Source organism: Phytophthora parasitica, assembly GCF_000247585.1.
Source record: "Phytophthora parasitica INRA-310 unplaced genomic scaffold supercont2.14, whole genome shotgun sequence".
Taxonomy (NCBI): domain Eukaryota; phylum Oomycota; class Peronosporomycetes; order Peronosporales; family Peronosporaceae; genus Phytophthora; species Phytophthora nicotianae.
In genome coordinates, this window is record NW_008649000.1 from 148,703 (window position 1) to 170,142 (window position 21,440).

Sequence of the window (21,440 nt, forward strand, 5' to 3'; positions counted from 1 at the left end):
TGAATATGGTATTGAGGCTGTCATTTACTTGGAAGCAGTAAGAGTTTAATTCTATCTCGCTACTACAACGTTTAGTTTGTCGTGTCTTCTGTATCTGTTAAGTCTTCGAATATGAGCATCCGCATAACCCAAAACCCGAATAAATGTCAAATAATGTTTTTATATCGAATGAAAATGACACAGTTTTAAGAAAAAAAAATCGAATAGTTTATTTTTTAAAATTAAAATTTATGAAGTATGAATTTTGGTAATAAATTATGTATTCCCTTAGCCCAGATTTTGGGTATGCTGCTCCTAAAGTTCGCGTGCGAACTTACCACTTCTGATGTGGTATACACTACGTCTTCCCCCTGAAATAGATCTCAATATCCAAGAAGCGACCATGGCTGCTGACGACGCCAAGAAGCCCGCAGTCCCAGCGCTGAAGAAGCAGGCCAGCGTGGGAAACATCTCGGAGGAGATCGAGGATGACCTCAGCACACTGCCGAACATGAAGCTGTCGCAGCTGCACTTCCTACTGCAGCACCAACACTCTTCTGCCTCGACGTTAACTCCTGAGGCTGCTGCCGCCGCTCAGACGCAGGTGCTGGAGATTATCAAGCAGAATGATATGGCTCCCTTCTACCGCCTCGTGTGCAGCGAGTTCAACTGGCCTGTCGACGCAGCGCTCGAGGGTGACATGGCCAACAAGAACGCTACGGAGCTTGCAGCTCTGGACGAGCGACTGGCCGATGCTGAGCAGAATTTGGGAGATATTGAAGTGCTCGAGGCGCTACTGGCCAAAGCGAGAATGTACTCGCGCATCGGAGACAAGGAGAAGGCGCTCGAGGCCTTCAAGGTGGCTGGAGAGAAGCCCCAGTCCATCAACCAGAAGATCCTCGTGGCACTGCACGTCATCCGCATTGGACTGTTCTTCTCCGATCTGGAACTGGTGGAGACGTACATTAAGAAGGCCACAGCGTACGTGACATATATTATTTATTTTTATTAGTAAGGGTGTACTAATATTTTACTTTTTTTTTATTGTAGACTCATTGACGAGGGTGGAGACTGGGACCGTCGTAACCGTCTGAAAGTGTATGAAGGCTGCTATTTGCTGATGGCGCGTGACTTTAAGAAGGCGTCCACGCTGTTCCAGGAGTCAGTGGCCACTTTCACAGCCACGGAGCTCATGCCGTACAACACGATGGTCTTCTACTGCGTCATCACGTGCGTACTTAGCATGAGTCGCGTGGACCTGAAGAAGAAGATCGTGGACTCGCCCGAGATTTTGGCAGTCATCAACGAGATCCCGTGCCTGACAGACTTTCTGAACGGTCTGTACGACTGCGACTACAAGAAATTCTTCACGGCCATGGTGGAGATCCAGCCTTATATCCTGCGGGACAAGTATCTGTCGACCCACTCGCGCTTCTTGTACCGCGAGCTGCGTGTGCTCGCCTACGCCCAGTTCCTGGAAGCCTATCGCAGTGTGACTATCGCCTCAATGGCCGCTGCATTTGGAGTGAGCGTTGAGTTCTTGGACACGGAGCTTGCACGATTCATCGCTGCCGGTCGATTGAATGCCAAAATCGACAAGGTGGCTGGTGTTATTGAGACCAATCGCCCAGACGCCAAGAACGCGCAGTACCAGGACGCTATCAAGAAGGGAGACTTGCTGCTTAACCGCATTCAGAAGCTTGCGCGAGTAATCAACGTCTAGATAGCTCGACTCCGTTCAACTGTACTGTGTTGGTCGATGCTAGATCAGCTTCATGAAGGAATAATGAATGGGAACGCAGCTCATTAACTACATGGTATGTCTTCGTCAATGTCTTCGCTATGCTGCATTCAAAGACAAGCATTTCTTTCTTCTCTGCTACCACGCTATCAGCATCTCCTAGTTGTTAAGTAGTTGGTGGTGACGGAACTGACGTAGCTCACGCCGCCAAGCCCGTCGATTGTGGGGTAATTCGGCCCCGAATGACTGCGAGAACCAAGCTCAAAAAATCCTAGCCCAAAATGACACGACTGCAGTTCCGATCAGTGCTGGAACTGGACCGGGAAGTTCGGGCATCGTTGGGGTTTCGTCGATGATATGAGCCACCTGGTCGATAAGACTTCGTGCTTCGCGTAAAATCCCCTCGACAAACGCGCCTTTGGGGCATATAGCTAGCCCAGTGATGTCCGCACAAGGTGAAAAAAACTCCACCGAAATCGTTGAGTCCCCCTCGTTTTCCATGGTCGCGGTTGGAGTCTTGATCGTTAGAAGAGAAATGACTGGGTCCAAACGTTAGACCTCGAGACAACTTCAACTTGGCAACGAGTAGATTAAATATTGCGATAGCCCAGTAATCAACTTCACGAAGAAGTGACAGAACATGACCATGCGGAGAGGAAAGCTCAGGCTGTCATCAGCTCTGTACCTAATGTAGACCTCTGTAATGTATTGCAGAAAGTTTGACAGTAAACCACGTGATCTTGCTCTTGTATTATTGTTCGTGCGTAGTAGCACTCTAAAGACTGACGCCATGTCACTCAACGCAGCATCGACCGATAAGATCGACCACATTGAGGACAAAAAACGTGGCGATAATACGGGGCTATACAGCACTAATCCCGATGCTCTCGGTTCTACCATTTGCCTACAAGTTGTTGCAAGCTCCAGCGTTGCTGTCTCTAAATGACGGACGTCGCACAACCCGCTGCGTTGTTCTAGTTGGCCGGCGAGTAGTACATGTACACTCCACCAAACTGTTCCCTGGGCTGACCACTAGGCACGCCCGTCTCGGCGTCAATAAGACTTCCAATGTGTCCCAGCTGCTCCAAGCACTGCCCCTTTAGATGATACGCCTGCTCGAACTTGATAGTCACCTTGACCTTGTGACCCTTGTTCAAGAACCGCTTCAGTTGCTCCACCTTCATGTTCAAGTCGTTCGGCTGGCAGTAGTAACATAGCAATCAAACATTAGTATGAATACAGCAAAAAATAGTAACGGCAGTAATAAAAACTCACAGCGATCTTGGCTCCAACCACGACCTCCTTGTCTTGCTTGGGCTTCTGCTGCTTGGTGGCCTTCTTGTTGGCCTTCTTGAGCTCATACAGCCGTTTCTTGGAGTCGAACAGTCTGCAGACCGCCGGCAGTTTACCTATAGGCGACACTTGCACCAGATCCACGCCCTGGCTGCGTGCTTCCTGAATAGCCTGGCGAATGGGGACATCCGTGCGCATGCCACTATCCTCCACGATATTGACGACTCGTGCGGTGATTCGGTCGTTGATGACGCCCCACTTGTCCACGGATGCGAAGCCGCGCAGCAGCACAGAGTGTTGGTCACCTAGTATCCGACGCGGTCGCAGTGCGCAGCGCACCGCAGGACGCGCTAACGACGACAGCATTGTTGCGCTGGACGTGAGACGTAAGAGACTGAGCTTTAGCTATCTAAACGTGCGGGCGGTATTGGGTGACGAGTTAGTTAAATCGCTACCTGTTAGATACGAATTATAGTAGTCACTGAAGTGAGGAAACTCATGCGTTCAGCCAATCACAATCCAATCTCTATAACTGTTTTTTTTTCTTAATCTAACACTTGAAGAGAGTTCTCACAAGTGGCATGCATTTTGTTCCCGAGGACGCAGCACGCTCAGTGTACCGTGGCTATGTGAGCGTAGGTGGCGATGAATTCGCAGTGCGTGTGTCCAAGGTGGCGTACGACTCACGTACGGGTCGAGCTATACTGGATGCAGCTCAATTGGACGTGGAGCGGGCACTAGCGACTCGGTTAAAACCGCATAGTTCTACACTGAAGCTGCGACTGGCGCAGGCGTCGTCTCTCGCTGGTTTCGCGACGGAGTTGGAGGAGCTGGTTGCAATTTGCTGCAGGACACAGACTAGAAATAAGGTTGCGTTGCCTAGTGCTAAATATTACGTCAGATTGATGGAGGAACTGGACGTGGTGGGCTGGAATCGGCTTCGCCAACTTAGTGACGACTTGCGCTCGCTAGAGCTCGAGACAAAGGACAAGGCTGAACGAATCCATGCGATTCGAGTGCTACTGCCATTGCAGTATGAGACTGCAGGGTTCACAGCGAAGCCGGAGTGTTTGGTAGATGCTCCCGAAGCTTTTGAACTGCAATGGCCACCCGATGACAACCAGTCTGTGTTGGATGGCATATTACAGCAGTTTGAGAGCTTCTTGGACCGATTTCAGGAGTTTTGGGACGTGCTGGATGCACTTGATGCATCGGCCTGTGTACTGGAGCCGCATCATGCCTCGAGAGCTACGGGGCGGAGAAGATTGGCTCTTGAGCGATATGCGTCGGTGCAATTTGAAGTGGACCCGACACACCCAACAGCGATGTTGACTGAATTGAACTTCTTCGGCAACCAGGCCAGTGTCGGAATGTTACGTGAACGCTGGGGCAACAATGGATCGACCAAGTGGGATGAATCCAGACCACTACACAAGAACCTAGAAGCCGTACTAGAAGTTACCCTGCCGTCTCCAAAGACAGCGAAGGTTGAAGAGTTTGCGGTTGAATGCGGGATCTGCTATTCGTACCGCCTAGTGGACGAGGAAGACAATGAGGAAGCGAAGCAAGAACCTGATGGAACGAACCAATGCAAAACAGTTGAAGAGCAAGGCTCACGCATCCCTGACCGTCTGTGTGAAAACACCAAGTGCAATCGACCATTCCACGCCAAATGCCTATTTGACTGGCTTCGTGCGCTACCCACATCGCGTCAATCCTTCCATACAGTTTTTGGGGAATGTCCATACTGCCGAGAAGCAATCAGTGCCAAGTTTCAACCAGATTTTTAGAGATGACAACGAATTTAGCGGTAACTTATGGCTGTGATCCGGGCTCTTTCTATCAGTTGGTGAGATCTTAATACCGCTCGATACATGTAGCAGGCTGACGAGTTGTATCCATACCAGCTTACTCTACCGCCGGAGCTGGTTCGGACTTAGGGACATCGGCTGGCTTACTCTCACTCGCTGGTTCACTGAAAGCTGCTTGTTCATCCCGCACAATGTTGATGGAGCCGTCAGGGTTCACACGAATACGCTTAGAGGGTTTACCGGTATCGCGATCATCGTTCTTGTTACGACGACGACTGCGGGACGGTTCCTCTCCATGTCGGTCTTCGCGAAACTCGCCGTACGGATGAGCTCTTGAGCCGCCACGTCGTCGGGACGAGGATCCGTACTCTCGATCATTGCGACGACGACTGCCTCGTGCGTCATGGCGCTGACTGCCCCGAGAGTGATACATGCCCTTCTTAGGGAGTTTTTCAGGAGGAAAGTCGTCGTCCGTGGCCTTACGCAGCAACACGCGCCACTTCTTGTCACGAGGCTGCGTCTGACTGCCAATGGGGTTACCCAGATGCCACTGCGAGCGATTAAACTCGACATCAGGGACCTCAACTTCCTCTTCTACTTCCATTGCCATGGCCGAGTCATCCGCAGACGCCTCTGCATCAGCCATATCGACATCTTCTCCAGACGCACCAGTCTTCTCCTTCTTCTGCTTCAAAGTTTGCGGTGGGATCTCCTGACTCAGTGCAACGAGCGCTCTCGCAGCAGTAAAGTTGTCCTGGAACACAACGGTACACGAGCTGTCGTTGAACCATTCCACGTATGCTGGGCCGTACCCCACGAAGTAATCCATCACATCACTCGTACGGACTTGCTGGAACTTCTCGTCCAACGAGTACATGTGCAGTGCGTCGTCGCGGAATACCACAGTCTGTCCTTCAACTATTGGAGCCTTGACGTCGCATCGCTCTCGACGCACCTTAGCGGACGCTGGCTTAATGCCCGTGGGGACCACTTGGGAACGATCTTCTTCAGCTGAGAGCCCGAACTTCTGCGCCCGAGCGCGTAACTTCTCCTGGTCGCGCTGTTTCTCAGCCCATTCTACCTGCGTCATCCCTTGCTCCAACGCCTTCGCAGTCTCAGCTGTGTACTCCACTGCAAACTGCGGTGTATCAAAGCGTTTCATGCGCTGTTCGCGCTTGCTCTGCTCCTCTTGACTCGTGATGTCGATACCTGTCGAGAAGCCTGGCATAATGGCACCTGTACGCTGGAGCTTCCTCACTTCTCTAGGGTCCAGGAACTTCTTGATGTCGGGCGGTGCAAATGGCGCTCCGAATCGCTCGGCACGGCGCTTAGAAGCCGCATACTCGGTCTCATATTGTTGACGCTGCTCAGGCGTCAATAGGTCCTCTTTGCCTAACGGATCAGCCCGCACCATCGGCCTTGGCGGAGGGAAAGCTGCTATATTAGCAGCTGCAAGAGCCTCCGTCTGGCCCTCGTAGACGCCGCGAACCTGAATGCCTCGAATGGACACTGGAGAGTCCCACGACGTGAAGGCTGTTTCCGTTACATTGACAAAGTCCGGGTCCTGCACTGTTGAGAGGACGTCCTGGCCCACCTGAGCGCCCACACCGAAGGAGAATGAGCCACTCTTAACATCCGCCACAACCCAATACGCCACAAACTCCTGGGTCGAACACGTGCGGCCTGTGAAGACCCGGGCTAGATCCACCTCCTTGGTGCGTCCAGAAGCCGATTTGCGCCACACCAATTCCGTATTTCCACTCGTTCCAACCGCTACCTCATACTTCCACTCGATGTGGGCTTTCTTGTCTTTTTCAGCGTCCTCAGAGCTGTCGTTAGAGGCCTCGGACGAGGGGGCAAAGCCGACGCGCAGATCTTCTCGTGCAGTCGCCTCGAACTGCACGACTAGAGCGCAGAGAGAGGAAGCAGGAGGTTCGTTAGAAGCGTCTTCCATCGATTGATCAAATGGTGGCGGCGAGGGGGACCGCCAGTGGCGGTAACGCCCGTACAGCGCACCGAGCTGCAGCTCTGAAGGTGGTGACGCGGCGGGCTCCATGCTCAAGGCGGTTTTCCAGTGTGAAGGCTCAGCAGCTATTTAACCCATAGTAGCGTGGCCCACACTCGACGTAATTTTTTAAAAATCACCCTTTGTTTTGACTAGGATGTTTTCGTCAGCTGCAAAATAGACCAACAGTCTAAATGCTTGATTAGCTGATCCACCCAAGTCACATGCTCCACACAATTAATCATTTTTCGGCCAACAGCAACAATGGCCGACACTAAGCTACAGGATGCCGTGGACAAGATGGTGGACCGCCTAGACCGCACGCTTCTGCGTGGTCTGCAGCGCGACGGCTACCTGTGCGCAGCCAAGGTGTTCGAGAACAAGAGCTGGTCGTCTGAGCAGCTCTCGGCGGCCGTGGAGCGCTGCCAGATGCCGACGCAGCAGCTGAACCAGTTCATGCAGCAGGAGATGCAGAACTTCCAGCACCGCATCCAGCGATGCGTGCAGGACTGCCAGGACAAGGCGCAAGACTCGTTGCCTGCCGGTGGTAATCCCAGTGAGAAACAGATCGCTCGTGCGCAGAAGGACATGGAGACGTGTGTAGGCCGCTGCGTCGACTCGCATGTGAGTCTACTGCCCAACATCAGTGCCCGTATCGAGCAGGCTGTGGCTCAGGTCAAGCAGCAACAGCAGTAAGCATCATACAATAGAGAGAGGGAGTATTCCTTGCTGCTCTCATACTGAGCGGGGGTAGCATTTGCTTCCTATTTGTTGGATTCACTATTTATTGGTACAGTTGATCGAGGGATTACAGGACAGTGAGCTCTCGGTCCCGTTCTTCGAGTTTGACATCGTCCACTTTGACGACTGTGTGGCTACTTTCTACTGACACGGTGCTGGTGGAGCTCATCTCGTCGTTGCTGCCGGTTTTCTTCTTCTTGGCTTCCAACTTGGCGCGTTGCTGCTTGCGACGTCGTAGCATCCACTCGTACGTGCCGTAGCCCAGTATCATGAGCCAAACGTGGAAACCCACTAGAACGAAGTACATGAACATGCACGGGACGGAGATCATCAAGCACACGATCAAGCAGCCTTCCACTACGTAGCCGAACCCTCCTGCGTCATCTAGTGGGTGGTAGTGAAGCCATAGAAGACTCAGCGCTGCGTACGCCACCTGTAGCACGAATTGCAGTGTGCCTGTACAAGCCACTGTAAAAAATTGGGCGTAGTTATTCTTGCCGATACACGTCTGTAGCCATGTGCAGTGGTGGTCGAGTCCAGGCACCGGCTTCCGACATAGTGCGCAGTACCGAGTTTTCTCCCATCGTGGGCCATTCAGTCGCACGCCGCACCAGCCATTGGGCAGCGAGTCTTCCACTGGTGCAGCAGGGTCGATAGTCTCGCAGGATCTCCAGGCTGTCACGAGGATCATTGAGTTCACTACATGCAGTCCAATAGTCACGAGCGTCTGCATTTATACAAACACAGTGAATTGTAAATCAAAAGTGGCTGTTCTACTCGTTCTACCATCGACCTACCAGTGTGGTGACAGTAGTACTGGTGTGTTCTTCCTCCACGCCTCCTTCGCCTGTGCACAAGTAGATGCCTGTCGCTCCGATGAAGAAACACAGCGCCGAGAGCGAGTGGCCGATCCAAGAGATCACCTGGTCGCGCGAGAACGGTCGCTCGAAGCCGTTTTGCCGCTGCACTGAGTTGCTGCTGCTGCGTGGCGATTGACCCATTGCAGACGGACGTATTGGACTCTGCTGGGTCGGTGTCTCGGCCATTATTGGTGGGCTTTCTTCTTTGACCAGCACTTGAGCAAACCTATTTGCGGCGAGTGGCAAAGATAAAATCCAATCAAAAGGTGTCCCAATTGAAAGTGACTTGACTTGAGTAAGAACCGAGTGTACCCGTTTTATGTCGATCTGATATTTTTTTCTAAGCGTTAATTAACATATACCCGCATCGAATAATGCCTTCCACCTGGATATTGTCGACAGGACTGAGCTCCCCGCAATAACAGTGCTTTCTTCATCCCCCGATACAAAACATTAATTCCACAAAAACAACAGCAAAAACAGCCTTCGCTTAGAATGACGATTCACCTACTGTGTAATCTACCTAAGACTGATCTGTCTACATATGCTGTTGTTAGTATCCCGTTGTTCAATTCTCCTTGCTCTCGGTTCTACTGCTGCCTTTATAATTCTTTTGTGGCGGCAAACGTGATCTAGTTCGATATAGTACCTGACCGCAGAACTTTTAGCTTTTTCATGAAAACAAAAGCACGCGACGGCAAATACCAAGTTTTACATTCGACCGAAACGATAATCCAACACCGGAGCACCTTCATCAAGCCTTTTAAAAGTACTTGATTAGCTCTTCGCAACTGATTTTAAACCGAAATTTACCGAGGGCTGGAAGAGCCTTCGCTGCCGTTGACCGCTTGATCTTCTTATAAGTTTTTATCAAACTCACCGCCGCCTACTTTATTCGCCTTCAATAAAGTTGGATTTAAGGACTTCGGGTTTCTCAAACCGTTTGATGTCACCGACCGCGTTCCCACTCTTGGTCACCATTGAGTATGTTATCATCAACTTTCGAAAACGATACCTCCCCATATCTTACCGTGCCGACATCTTGTTCATACTCATGCAGTAGTTCTGGCACCTAAAGAAATCATTCTCTGCTGGGAATATTTATTTGAAAAATACCCGAAATAAATTATTTTCGAGTATTTAGGAGTGCCATCGATTCGATGGGATTGGATTTCCATCCACTGCACGACTGAGATGAGTATAACGCTCGGAGACTCATCAAGGGTACAGCAACATGTATGTGTCAGCAACGATAACGGCTGGGTGAGTTGAAAGGCATCCAGGATATCTGTAGTGGCTTTGCCACGAACCGTAGATGCACTCTAACGGATTTCTTTAAGCACAACATACATGGCTTAACACAAGAAGATTTCATTTTTTATTTTTTTGAAGGAGTCCCATCGCTTGCTGCTTTCTGGGCTAGCTGACAGCTCCTAATTAGCCTGAGTGTGCTCTCATTTCAGAATTCACTCAGTACCACGTATAACGCTACTGTAGTGTATTTCTCCCGTGATGAATTTCTTCCTAGTCCTTAGCGCGATTATTATCGTTCTACTTGTCAACGATGATATGCTTTCTGCAGCCAAGAATGTTAAGGCGGAACGGTCCCTCAGGGTTGGTAAAGAGCTCAGCGACGAGGAATTATATGACACTGAAGAGAGAGGCTTCTGGATGAAAATCAAGATGAGGTGGTGGCTCGAGACAGGGAAATCTGACGAATACGTCAAGAAGGCGCTGAAACTCGACGAACTATCAGAAAACGATCTTACGTCCGCCAAAAACAACAAATACTTCAAGAATTCGTGACCAAGGCAGAAGAATATCGACTGAACAAGTGGCTTACGAATGGAGAGACGACCTATGACGTATGGACGAAGTTGAAATTGGAGGACATTCCTATCGATGAGCTTAATCAGTTCCCTGCGTTTAAGACCTACGTCAAGTACGCGCAACAGTTCGACGACGACGCATATCGGAATTGGAGGGCTTATGATCACCCGCAGATGGTCGGCAACTCGGAAAAGGAAATGTCAGTGAAATTGTGGCTTTGGGCCGAACATAAGAGACCCGATGAGTACGTCAGGATGGCGTTGGGTCTGGAGAGATAATCCGAGACCAGCAAGAAATACTACTCGAAGTACACTGAGTATGTGAAAGAGCTCAAGCAAAATGCAGTACCAACGGTTCATCAGCGCGAGTTGGTGCCTTGATACCGTCACCACGATCCACAATGTAGATTATGGCGGCGCTTAATCGAAAAAAAATGGACTATTTACACGTTTAAATTTGATAGCCATGCGAACTTGAAGGTAAAGTCGACGCCTGCACGGCACAGGTTAGATAGCTACACTGATCACTAAGATCCTCGGAAAACGTACCGAAATGCACTACACGAAATGCGAGCGTCATCGTCACCCATCCAAGCAGCTTGCTCTGAATTAGTTCAGTCTGTGTTTCAAACACGAACGCCAGATGATACGTAGCATTCATCCCTAAATTTCGATAGATCACCATTGCGAGCAGAGCCAATGCAATGAGCTCCACGATCGCGAACACAAAAATGGAATCGACCACGTCACCGATCGTCTCGGTCGTAACTCCAGCTAGTTCGGAATGATATTTGGCACTCTGGAAATTCACCATCACGTACATGAAAATCCCGTAGAAAAGTGGAACAGAAGCGTCCAGAAATGCACTCAACAGAATGCACTCCACAGTGAACATGGCTTCGAGAGACTCTCGGAGGATTCCTCTGTCTTGCTTCACCACAACGTTTTCGTTCAGTATGCTGGGTCGCAATTCAGATTCTTTTGAAGGGCCATTTCTGCTTTCACGACGTTCAACCCACGTGGCCCCTTTGCTGAACTTGCGGTACTTTTCAAAGTCAGCGTCTTTCTTAGCCTCAACTGGTTTATTATGCGGAGCAGACCGCCTCCGCATCTGTAAGCTATTGATTCGAGGAATTATCTCCAGCCGGTTAAGAAGTTCCCGCTTGTCTGATGAGAGGCTGTGTCGGAGACACGAGCGAATTGTTATTTTCTGTCTGTTTTGTCTTTCAAACTTGTCCCCGCACCTAAGAATCTGACAAGCATCAGTTAAGAAAGATACGTCTTTGTCGAAATTTCCCACCGCTTCCTTCAATCTCGATGAAATAGTAGATGTTCGTCGATGTAATCGGAATAATACAGTAGCCGGCTGGATAATGTCGATTAGTACAATAACTACAACTGTCGACGTTGACGTCGCACTCTCCATGCTTGTAGCCATGTACAATGCATTGAAAAAATCAACAGTAAAAATCACAGCCTCGGGCATCATGTCCTCCATGTGAGTTACACAACGCAGCGCAATGTTCTTCACAATCAGTTTAATAACAGGAAGTAGCAAGATCACTGGCAGTTGATAACTGGCAGAGTTCACAGCGTGGAATAAAACTTGATACGCTGGGTAGATGACAGCCATGAACTGTTGTGCTGCGATGAAACATCCAAAGCGAAAAAGTCGCTTTTTGTGTCGTAATACCTTTCGCATGACAGGGATCCCTAACACCACACAAATTGAAGTGAATGATACGACGTAAAAGGCTGGCACCAGTGTAATTACAGTGAACGGGATCGGGAACCAAACATTCGCCGCAAATGTTACCGCCACAATCATCTGCACGACCACCACACAAATTAACAGAACCAGAAGTTGACGATAGGATATAACGAAGTCTTGGAGGAGATATTTGGCTTGAATAGTGGCCGTATAAAGCACAGCTCCGATCACCATCGCAGCACGGACCCAGAATCCGAAATTCTCTCGCCATCCTAGTGCAGGATCTTCAAGCGGTACAGCTTCTTGGGCTATAATGAGACATTCGGCAGGCAGGAAAAGCGTAACACACACGAGTATGGCGTGTAGTCGAGAGTGTGTTTGTGTGTACTCGTCCAGTGCAAGAGCTCGCTCGATTGAGTATTGACCGCCACGATAACTCATGTTAATAGCCGGCCACCATCGTGACAACTTGAGAAACCAACGATTGAAATAGGAAGAGCTTCTTGTTGAAATCGTGCTCCGAGCGGCGTCAGGGATGTCCGCGGGCACCGGATGGATCATTTTACAGACGTAAGAGCCATCGAGTCGTGGTAAAGTAGTCTGAAGCAATCAAAGGTAGGGAGGTTTGTGGGGTAGAAAATCTGCATTTATTTAAAGACGCTAAAAATTGTATTTTCAGCTCAAGAATGTTTTCTTTTCTCTTTGTTAGCATTCTGCAGCGAGCAAGCATCTTCGTCTCCACCGCTTTCTATAGTATGAATTAATGCGACGTCCTTTGTCTCGTAAACTCATCCACTCCTCACGTTCTGCTGCTGTAACATTCGGTAACAAATCGTGTTTCATGTCGTGATCTTTGTCAGCGTCATGCAGCAAAACGTACTTGGTCATTCGTTCGTAGCGAAGACGCAGATGTCCACGAACTACCGACATTTTTCGGGTTGGATTGTTGCTGTAGACAACTCGTTCCCCAAATTCGATCTTTCGCTTCAATGACCGACCAACGCCGTCTTGCTCAAAACCACCTTTAGGCACTCCAGTGATATCTGCTAGAGTGTTTAGAATATCGTATTGTTCCGTTGCATCGTCAATGACCAACCCCGCTGCGTCACCCAGTCGGTTCTCAGCGATAATAGCGCCAGCCACACGCGTCGCAGATACGTCTCGATCTTCCGGAATATCATTGCCAAATTCTGGCCCCTGACCATGATCTCCCGCGATAACGATGATAGTATTGTTCAAGATACCAGCTTTATCCATTCGATCTAGAAATTTACCCATTTCTAAGTCAGCAAAGTAGCGCATTTCGAGGTAATTCTTGATATTGTCGGCGTATTCTTCACCCTCATAAAGTGCCGAAAAATCGGGTTTCTCGGCTTCGTCGTACCATTTCGGACGCTGCTTAAAGTCAACGTGACTGGAGATCGTATAGTGGTTGAGGAAGAGCGGCTGCTTGGGTTCTCCATTTGACACCCGATTCTTCTGTTCTTCTGTCTTATTTACCATCAAATCGCCCAAAAGTTGGAAACTTAAATCGTCGTGCACTCCCCAGTTAAGTCCTCGATGTTCAGGCCCATCCCAATCACTGTGGTTAATACCGAGTGTACTTTCAGCGAGTTCTTTCATCTCATTTCGACTCCAAACTGTATCGAATCCATGAGCTGGGAGGAACAAATCCCACCCATCATAGTTTGTCAAGCAGCCAGTAGTGAAGAAAGTCTCGTACCCTTTAGCCTTGAAGAGCTGTGGTAAGCCAGACAATTCGGTCTGTAGCTGGCCTTTAGTGGTGCCAGACTTGATCGCACTATCGAACGGGATCTGACCAAACATGAGACTCTCTAACGAGCGACTGGTACGCCAACTGGACCAGAAATTGCGCAGTGCGATGCCACGCTTGGCCCATTTGTCGAAATGCGGAGTGATGGTGATGTTGCTGCCTTTGAATAAGTTAGACGGGTCCTCGTCACCTACGAGATAGTGGGAATCATGGTGTCGGAACGCCTCGACCACAATAACGAGAACATTTGGTGGGTCTTGCTCGTTGACTTGGACGTCGAAGGCGAGGTCTCCAGTGAAGCCAGTAGTGCGTCGGTACAACGTATTATTCCCAAACATTGTGTGTTTTTCACTTTTGTCAATAAATGATTCAAACCAAGCACCTCCAGTGATGCTGTCACTTGCACTGGGCAGTAGAACATGGTTGAATAACTCATTTAGAGTCGTATTCAACGCCGAGTACGCGACGAGAGGTGAGCTCGCACAACTCAACACAACCACAAGACCGGGAAATAATACCAGTCCGCTAACGAGAGCACTAATAGTCTTGAAATACTGGCCGAAATTGTACATTTTTCTGCTGCAAATGGATGTTCTTTTGTCGGTAAATTTCATCGGCTTCATCACTGCAGTCTCCAAAATCTCCGCGTCTTCTTTAATCGCCAACGCCACGTACTTGGAATCGTTGCCAGAGCGTCTTTCTTCGTTAAATTTTGAACGCCTCGACAAGTTTTCCATTGATTCAGGCTCTGCATCGACACAAGGACTATCAAGATCATGTACCATCGGGTGATCAGCTGCGTCTAAAGCATTATACTCGTGCAGTCCGTGTTTGTTAGTGTTAAATAACTTCAATTGCGTTGGATTCCAACTTGAGAGAGTAGCCCACACCATCCAAGTTCGTACAACGGCAAAAAATGTAGCCATGATAACGAGAGCAACCACGTTCAGACTTACGTCAATGATCTGTGAATTGGACACTGCAACAGCGTTTGCGTGGTCCTTCTCTTCGATCACCATCGTGACAAGGTCGAACGAGAAGCGCATCTCCCGTAGACGAACGATGACCACGTCAGCGACAAAAGGGATCATCATGGCTACAAAAAGTAGCCATGACACCAGAAATGTCAAGATCTTGACACTAGCTCGCGCAACGACTGCATTGCTGTAGAATTTGAGGACGCGAGGCTTTAGGAATGTGTCAAATAGCCACAGAATAGACGCAAAATACGTCGCACAGACGAAATCCTCCAAGAATCCAAGGGCCAATATCCCAAACACGACGATAGCTGTACCCTCTTCAGCACTTCCGTATATCTTGATTAGAGAGCTCAGAGCTGTAAAACGATAGATGGAAAAGGTGAAGAGCACAACAGCGTAGACGAAGGCCCATCCTTTCCATGGACTGATTCCTTGCTTTGGTGCCTTCATTGTCAACGACAGATGAGAAGTGAGCGCTCTCCGCCGCTTGCGGTACGTGGCGTCAGCAAATTGAGCCAGGCAGTCAACCCATCTCTGTACAGAATTCGCTACTACAATTCTACGATATTTATCGTTCTCACTGAGAATCTCAGAGCCGTCATGGAGACGCCATGGAGACCATCCAGAGATATGAGCAAATACTGTGTCGCGATCGAGAAACCATCGCTTCATCCAGGGTATATCGGCGCATTGTGTTCTCAGCACTGAACTAAGAATACACTTGGATGCGTAGCATAGGATTACTACCAATCAATATGCGACGCATACGAACAGCACACATGTGCCAAAACTTCCTTTTTATCATCGCAGTAAGTCGATGGCCCAAGCGATCCGGCTCAACATAATGAGATGGCGCTCACAGCGTCCATGTACATTAATAACTATATCTCTTGCAACCTGTACTATGGATAAAATAAGCCCTGCAGGTGAGTACTGCCGCTATAATAGGAAAACAATTGCACAGTGCATGTAATGTTTAGAGGGATTGGGTACAGTACTCTTATCAGGTTTTTAACTAGTACATGTGCAGCTGGTAGTACAGTAATTTACTTCGCAGTACAGAGTCTGTACAGCCTTTGAGCTGATCCACGTGGAGTGCGACCAGTCTCACTTTTTATCCGCGTGCGCAGCAGCGGCGGCCAGCAGTGCTCAATTCACTCACAACAATGGCGTCCGCGGATATAAAGCGCAAATTCTCGTATTCTGTACCCGTCGTCGACGATTCGTTACAAGGCACGTCTCTGAAGAACCCCGTCGAGTCGAAGGCCTGTACTATTGCGCGTTGGATGAAGCAAAGAATCTCGAACTCGACTCTCGTTGGAAGTCTTTCTTCGAGACTAGGATGGGTATTTGTCTACGGTATAGCACTCACTGCATTCACGATTTACCGCTGCACAGCACTGTATGGTTTGAACAAAATGTACGGCACCTCCAAGCATGCTAAACTCGGTGTAGTGCTTCGAGCTTTGCTTCTCGGGTTTCTGGAAGACTTCGTGTGTGCGACGTATTTCGCCTGCTTTCTGTGGCCATTCGACACATTTGCAAAGGTTTCTACCACCCAGCTCTCCAGGGCTGCAAGACTAGCTAGTAAAGTTCTGAATTTCACGATGTCGTGGCTGCTCTTCGTGGCGATGATGGTGCCCTTCATAGCGGATGCGGTCATTGTTCGTCTTCGCTACATGCGCTTCACGTTTGATCTGGTTTCGATGGCTATTGACGAAAAGGACCACATAAAGGCCGTTGCAGTATCGAACTCAGAGGTGACTGATACGTATTTGAACGTGGCGGCACTGGTGACTGTGGCTACACTATTCGCCACTGTGCGTACGTGGGCTCCATGGGCTGACCTCTCGAGCAGGGATGCAACGCAGAGGCCACTGCTTTGCGTTAATTCACGAGCACGGCATACATACTGCACTCCTGAGAGTCGAACCGATGAAAACGATAGCGTTCCAGACATGGAGAGTCCCAACGAAAAAGCCCAGTTGGTCCCGATGCACAAAATCTCGGTTAAAATGGATAAAGATGTCACCAATTCTTTGCAGTACTCTATCGTTGCAATCGACGAAGTGGTAGAGACTGATACCATCGATGACAGTGATGATAAGCTGGTTACGCTCAGTCGTGTGAGCCCAAATGCTGTCTCCCGCGAGTTCTGGATACGAAGTACAAAGTTGCTCATCGGGTTGGTTTTGTTTCCCATGTTTGTGGTGGCACTCAGTCGTGCAAGTTCTCCTATCATTTCATACACGGCTTTAAACACGACGCTAAACGAGCTGCTCAACCACGTCTTGGAGCCAACAATGGGTGGCAATTCAGCCTTTGAAGATGCTAATGGCCTCGGGGTCGAATCTTTTATCGACGACAGTGAAGAGCACACGCTCTTTGGCAATGGAACTTTGTATCGACGTACGACGGGGTTTCGAGGAGACCTCGCCTTCAACGTCAGTGTTAGCGACCAAGACCCACCCAATGTCCTAGTTATCGCGGTCGAATCGTTCCGGTATCATGACTCTCACTACCTTGTGGGTGATGAAGACCCGTCCAATTTGTTCAAGGGCAGCAGCACCACGATCACTCCAAACTTCGACAAATGGGCCAAAAGAGGCATCGCACTTCGAAATTTTTGGTCCAGTTGGCGCACAAGTCGATCCGTCGAGAGTCTCATGTTCGGGCAGTTGCCATACGATAGTGTGACCAGATCCGGGACGACGGGAGGCCGACGTGGCACAAAGTTATCTGGATTACCCCAACTCTTCAAAGCGAAAGGTTACGAGACGTTCTTCACGACGGGGTGTGTGACTGACTACGACAACTGGGACTTCTTCCTTCCTGCCCATGGCTTCGACACAGTGTGGAGCCGCGACAAGATGCAAAAGCTCGCAGAAACTGATTTAGGGATCAACTCTAGTGACTGGGAAGGGCCAGCACAGCGCGCACTCGAGTGGGGGGTTCACGACGATCTGAGCTTCCAACTTCTTGGCGACTTAATGGTGAACAAGACGAAGGCTCAACGGGATCGAGTGCTAAAAGGAGAAGCAAAGAAGCCCTTGTTTCTCAATCACTACACGATTTCAAGTCATGTCAACTATAAAGAGCGTCCCAAGTGGTATGAGGAAGCTGAAAAACCTGCTTTTTCGGCGTTGTATCGGGGTCGAAAGTACGCAAATAACATCAAAAACTACCTCGAAATGCGGTACTTCACGGACATGGAGTTCGGCAAATTCATGGACAGGATGGCTCAAAGTGGGATCTTGAACGACACCATCGTAGTTATCTCGGGAGACCACGGCCAGGCCCCAGAATTTGGCAACAACGTGCCCGACGATCGAGACGTTTCGGCAACTCGTGTGGCTGGAGCGATAGTTGCTGAAGGACGTCTAGGTGACGCTGCGGGGATGATAATTGACGATGCCACGGAGCAATACGATATCCTCAGCACACTGGCGGACATCACTGGAGTACCTGAAGGTGGTTTCGAACAGGATGGCGTTGGTCGGTCTCTCAAGCGTAAAATTAAGTTTGGGGAACGCGTCGTGTACAGTAACAACCCCAGCCGGAAGATGTCAGTTGTACGAGGTCATTTGCGTCTGCGGTATGATAAAGTGACGGATTCGATGATGCTGCACGATGTTGATAAGGACCACGACATGAAGAAAGACTTGCTACCAGAGCTCACAGCTGACGAGCGATCGGAATGGACGAAGTGGCGAGATGCTGGACGCCAAGTCAACTCTTACTACACGGAGCGCTGGGTAGGCAAATGTCTGCTTGCAGCGGGTTGCTGAAATGAAGGATAGACCTGTAGATTGCACACACATGACGAAATGCACATAAGTCTTCTGTTTATGATTATTAGTACTGTACTTGATAATATCCACTTCGCACCTTCAACTAAAAAAAAGGTTGTAGCTCACATTTTCACATCAGTATTTCAGTTTTTGTTAGTCTTCTCCCTCTGCTCGTCCAGCAGCAAGCTGTCCATGATGCTAGCGGACACATAGTCCGCTCCTCCTTCCTGACTCTCGACTCTGGGAGCAAATTTGTTCTGCTCCGCCAGCTTCAACTCAGCCATAGCCAGACTCGCTTCGGCACTGCGCCGTACTCCGTCTTGCATTTCGTATTCATTTGCAGACGCCAGGGAGACACTTGAGCGTCCTCCTGCCGGCGATGTGGAAGTTTGCACCGCTGGTTCCGAAGCTCCTGGTGCAGCCGCTGCCAAGTGGTTCGCTGTACCACGCGGAGCGGTACGTGGCACTGCATCGCTCGTGGGCTGCAGAGGACGGCGCATGCTTCCGACGCTCGTGAGCTCCGAGCGGATCTCGTTGAGCTCCTCAATGCCACGCTGGAACTCGCGCTGTAACTTGACGATGTCGTTGTCCTTGGTGGCGTCAAAGAACTCCTTCTTGGCTCGGAGGATAGCACCTACACTGCGTCCGCTGTACACTCCCACAAAGCGTCCGATCTTGGGCAGTTCTCGCCGCCCGAGCAGGAAGCTCGACATCGTCACCGTCACGAACACCGTGCCCCAGTGCACCATGGTCGAAATAATGGAGACTGTGTGGCGAACACCAAGTGTACCATAAAGATAGGTACAGTTGAAATAATCCAACCGACTTAATATCTATCTGTAAGGATCATAAAAAGTTGCAGATTTTTGAGTACCTTTCAGATAGTTTTTGGACAAAAACCCGGTCTGCTTTGTTGACATATTTTTCCAAGAAACAAAATGCAAAAGTTTGGGCCTTGCGAGATATTTTACTTTTCTGAAAGAAGCTGCCTACGGAAGCCAAGACTGAGTTTAATATGGAAGGCATGGCCACGAGCAAAACGACGACTCCACCAACCATTGAGAAGCGGGCAGAAAAATTTCCGGAAGAATTGCCGATGGAGAACGACTTCGAATTTGTCGAATACTATGTGCGTGACTGTTTTTTCCCCAGAGTACAATGAACTGATTCCGACGAGGCTACAAAAGTACTGGATCGTTATTGTCACGGGAACTCCAGGTAGGTTCATTTTATCTGCTTGAGGGGACTAAGATCGTGAGCTGACTTTGCTCTGAACACGCACTACCTAGGCATCGAAAAATCTGTCTTTTTCGGATATTTTCTTCAGGCACTTCAGATCAAAACCCTACGCAACCATCATAACCGCTTCGTTTTCGAAGACATCGGTATTGATGCAAGTCGTCGTATTTCGAGGTGAAGTGCTTGTAATGGCATCCGAACAAGCATATGACTTTATTGCCGATATGCAAAATGAAGCCGAGAAGCGTGTGGATGAAGTGTGTTCTGGTACGATGGACCACCAAAGGTCCGCCAATAAAGCCTTCCAAGATGGTTTGCTTTACCAGCCCGAACAAAAATTGGCTTAAGATTGTTTCCAAGAAAGAATACGCATGTACGTTGTATATGCTGTTGTGGGTTGTCGATGAGTTGGTTGCTGCAGCAGACTTGCTGAAAACGTCCATAACCCGAGAGACGATGCCGGAGGGTTTTAATATATTTGGTGGCGTGGCTTGAGGATGTCTCACGTTAAACGAAGCGGCTGTATCCCGCGGTATCCGAGAGCTCCAGCGATATGCACAATAAGATTTTCCACTACGTGCCATGACACGACGATCGACAGCAATTTGATACCATCTATTTTTGAGATAAACTGCGAGGCGAGGTGGTGAAATTCAGATCACATGCGTCTCTGAAGATTGCCCAAGATGGAAGTATTTTTCACAATCCAAGAAAGAACGGAATTTTATTTCTTTGACTCCAAGGACTTGTCGATGGCCACGCTACAAACGGGTCCGTATCATATTCAGCGCGAATACGACAAACAAGTCTATTGATTCGTTCTACCGTAAGAGCGTGAGTGACAACATTATACTGTTCCAGATGACGCCTAAACATCCTGTTAACGGGAACGGTATTGTGAACATTTTGGACGCAGTTGGTCTCTTGGCTGACGCGTTAGCGCATCCAAATAGAGTGAATTTCGCTTTGATCAGAGCTTCCGATGCGGGGACGAGCATCACATGCAAGCAACGAATTTTTTTGGGTGTCAGCAGCAGACGCCGACCAAGTCAGCACAATCTCAAACCAAGGCGATGTGAAGGCGGAGGAATTTGACAGAAGCAACGTTACGACCAAAGGAGTTAGGTCATTTTCAGTATAGGCACACAACTCCAGTCTGCGCCAGATACTGAGAAACTTGATGAGCATCACAACATGATGGAAAATATGGCGGCGAACATCCCCCAGTACTTGTGGGAGATGTAGGTGATGGTTGAGATGTTGTTTCTTGAATTTACGCGTTAACAGATCAATTCGAAGAGTCCGAGTCACTGCCGTTTGATGTGGTCGTCGAGTGCGACTAAAATCGTTTTTGCAGAGTTTATTGTAAGACACCCCTTATCTCGTCAATCTTATCATTTATTTTTTTTTGGTTTTGGGCAAAAAAAAGGAAGAACGTTAAGGCCGGAACCGGTCAAAAAAGAAGAAAAAAAAAAAAAGCCGTGCTTCAATCATACCGCCGTCGTTCATGACCGTGAAACACCGATTTCTTAACCGCTCTACACTTCACGCCGCTCAAAAGTAGCGTGCGTTTGATGAATAGTATCTTGCTCAAATCAACCCCCCGGTACAACAGTGATATCTACAACAGTGAAATTCATGTGGTCCTGTTCACCAGCATCTTCATCGTGAACCCAACGTTGTAGT

General features: G+C 49.1%; 13 protein-coding genes across 14 annotated transcripts; 7 read left to right on the forward strand and 6 right to left on the reverse strand.

Moving 5' to 3' along the window:
• Window positions 1–329: 329 nt before the first annotated feature.
• On the forward strand, window positions 330–1,797 carry PPTG_08378 (hypothetical protein). Its single transcript, XM_008902454.1, has 2 exons — window positions 330–960; window positions 1,030–1,797. Exons 1-2 carry the CDS (start codon window positions 383–385, stop codon window positions 1,700–1,702), a joined length of 1,251 nt encoding a protein of 416 aa, XP_008900702.1. The 5' UTR covers window positions 330–382; the 3' UTR covers window positions 1,703–1,797.
• A 641-nt stretch (window positions 1,798–2,438) lies between these two features.
• On the reverse strand, window positions 2,439–3,466 carry PPTG_08379 (translation initiation factor IF-3). Its single transcript, XM_008902455.1, has 2 exons — window positions 2,996–3,466; window positions 2,439–2,919 (listed from the first exon to the last, which is right to left on the reverse strand). Exons 1-2 carry the CDS (start codon window positions 3,377–3,379, stop codon window positions 2,695–2,697), a joined length of 609 nt encoding a protein of 202 aa, XP_008900703.1. The 5' UTR covers window positions 3,380–3,466; the 3' UTR covers window positions 2,439–2,694.
• A 97-nt stretch (window positions 3,467–3,563) lies between these two features.
• On the forward strand, window positions 3,564–7,048 carry PPTG_08380 (hypothetical protein). Its single transcript, XM_008902456.1, has 2 exons — window positions 3,564–4,823; window positions 4,897–7,048. The coding sequence occupies exon 1, from the start codon at window positions 3,595–3,597 to the stop codon at window positions 4,801–4,803; it is 1,209 nt and encodes a 402-aa protein (XP_008900704.1). The 5' UTR covers window positions 3,564–3,594; the 3' UTR covers window positions 4,804–4,823; window positions 4,897–7,048.
• On the reverse strand, window positions 3,910–6,948 carry PPTG_08381. Of its 2 annotated transcripts, XM_008902458.1 has the most exons (2): window positions 6,841–6,948; window positions 3,910–6,729 (listed from the first exon to the last, which is right to left on the reverse strand). In XM_008902458.1, the coding sequence occupies exons 1-2, from the start codon at window positions 6,878–6,880 to the stop codon at window positions 4,922–4,924; spliced, it is 1,848 nt and encodes a 615-aa protein (XP_008900706.1). In that variant the 5' UTR covers window positions 6,881–6,948; the 3' UTR covers window positions 3,910–4,921. The 2 variants fall into 2 exon arrangements, with proteins under 2 accessions (XP_008900706.1, XP_008900705.1); XM_008902457.1 differs by having other exon boundaries at window positions 3,910–6,948.
• Window positions 7,049–7,069: 21 nt separating the features above from the next.
• On the forward strand, window positions 7,070–7,632 carry PPTG_08382 (hypothetical protein). Its single transcript, XM_008902459.1, has one exon. The coding sequence runs from the start codon at window positions 7,094–7,096 to the stop codon at window positions 7,523–7,525; it is 432 nt and encodes a 143-aa protein (XP_008900707.1). The 5' UTR covers window positions 7,070–7,093; the 3' UTR covers window positions 7,526–7,632.
• Window positions 7,526–8,702, reverse strand: PPTG_08383 (hypothetical protein). Its single transcript, XM_008902460.1, has 2 exons — window positions 8,368–8,702; window positions 7,526–8,297 (listed from the first exon to the last, which is right to left on the reverse strand). The coding sequence occupies exons 1-2, from the start codon at window positions 8,614–8,616 to the stop codon at window positions 7,638–7,640; spliced, it is 909 nt and encodes a 302-aa protein (XP_008900708.1). The 5' UTR covers window positions 8,617–8,702; the 3' UTR covers window positions 7,526–7,637.
• A 1,411-nt stretch (window positions 8,703–10,113) lies between these two features.
• PPTG_08384 (hypothetical protein) lies at window positions 10,114–10,538 on the forward strand (the record flags this gene model as incomplete). The annotated part of the gene is made up of 2 exons (XM_008902461.1): window positions 10,114–10,118; window positions 10,187–10,538. 2 exons carry the CDS (start codon window positions 10,114–10,116, stop codon window positions 10,536–10,538), a joined length of 357 nt encoding a protein of 118 aa, XP_008900709.1.
• Window positions 10,539–10,702: 164 nt separating this feature from the next.
• PPTG_08385 (hypothetical protein) lies at window positions 10,703–12,531 on the reverse strand (the record flags this gene model as incomplete). Its single annotated transcript, XM_008902462.1, has 2 exons — window positions 10,703–10,752; window positions 10,809–12,531. 2 exons carry the CDS (start codon window positions 12,529–12,531, stop codon window positions 10,703–10,705), a joined length of 1,773 nt encoding a protein of 590 aa, XP_008900710.1.
• Window positions 12,532–12,596: 65 nt separating this feature from the next.
• Window positions 12,597–15,295, reverse strand: PPTG_08386 (hypothetical protein). Its single transcript, XM_008902463.1, has one exon. The coding sequence runs from the start codon at window positions 15,172–15,174 to the stop codon at window positions 12,676–12,678; it is 2,499 nt and encodes an 832-aa protein (XP_008900711.1). The 5' UTR covers window positions 15,175–15,295; the 3' UTR covers window positions 12,597–12,675.
• Window positions 15,296–15,772: 477 nt separating this feature from the next.
• On the forward strand, window positions 15,773–18,654 carry PPTG_08387 (hypothetical protein). The gene has a single exon (XM_008902464.1). It carries the CDS (start codon window positions 15,891–15,893, stop codon window positions 18,510–18,512), a length of 2,622 nt encoding a protein of 873 aa, XP_008900712.1. The 5' UTR covers window positions 15,773–15,890; the 3' UTR covers window positions 18,513–18,654.
• Window positions 18,260–19,264, reverse strand: PPTG_08388 (hypothetical protein; the record flags this gene model as incomplete). Its single annotated transcript, XM_008902465.1, has 2 exons — window positions 18,260–18,526; window positions 18,613–19,264. One exon carries the CDS (start codon window positions 19,262–19,264, stop codon window positions 18,659–18,661), a length of 606 nt encoding a protein of 201 aa, XP_008900713.1. The 3' UTR covers window positions 18,260–18,526; window positions 18,613–18,658.
• Window positions 19,265–19,530: 266 nt separating this feature from the next.
• PPTG_22244 (hypothetical protein) lies at window positions 19,531–20,097 on the forward strand (the record flags this gene model as incomplete). The annotated part of the gene is made up of 3 exons (XM_008902825.1): window positions 19,531–19,644; window positions 19,703–19,733; window positions 19,805–20,097. The coding sequence occupies 3 exons, from the start codon at window positions 19,531–19,533 to the stop codon at window positions 19,930–19,932; spliced, it is 273 nt and encodes a 90-aa protein (XP_008901073.1). The 3' UTR covers window positions 19,933–20,097.
• An 863-nt stretch (window positions 20,098–20,960) lies between these two features.
• On the forward strand, window positions 20,961–21,439 carry PPTG_22245 (hypothetical protein; the record flags this gene model as incomplete). Its single annotated transcript, XM_008902826.1, has 2 exons — window positions 20,961–20,995; window positions 21,370–21,439. The coding sequence occupies 2 exons, from the start codon at window positions 20,961–20,963 to the stop codon at window positions 21,437–21,439; spliced, it is 105 nt and encodes a 34-aa protein (XP_008901074.1).
• Between the last annotated feature and the right edge of the window lies 1 nt (window position 21,440).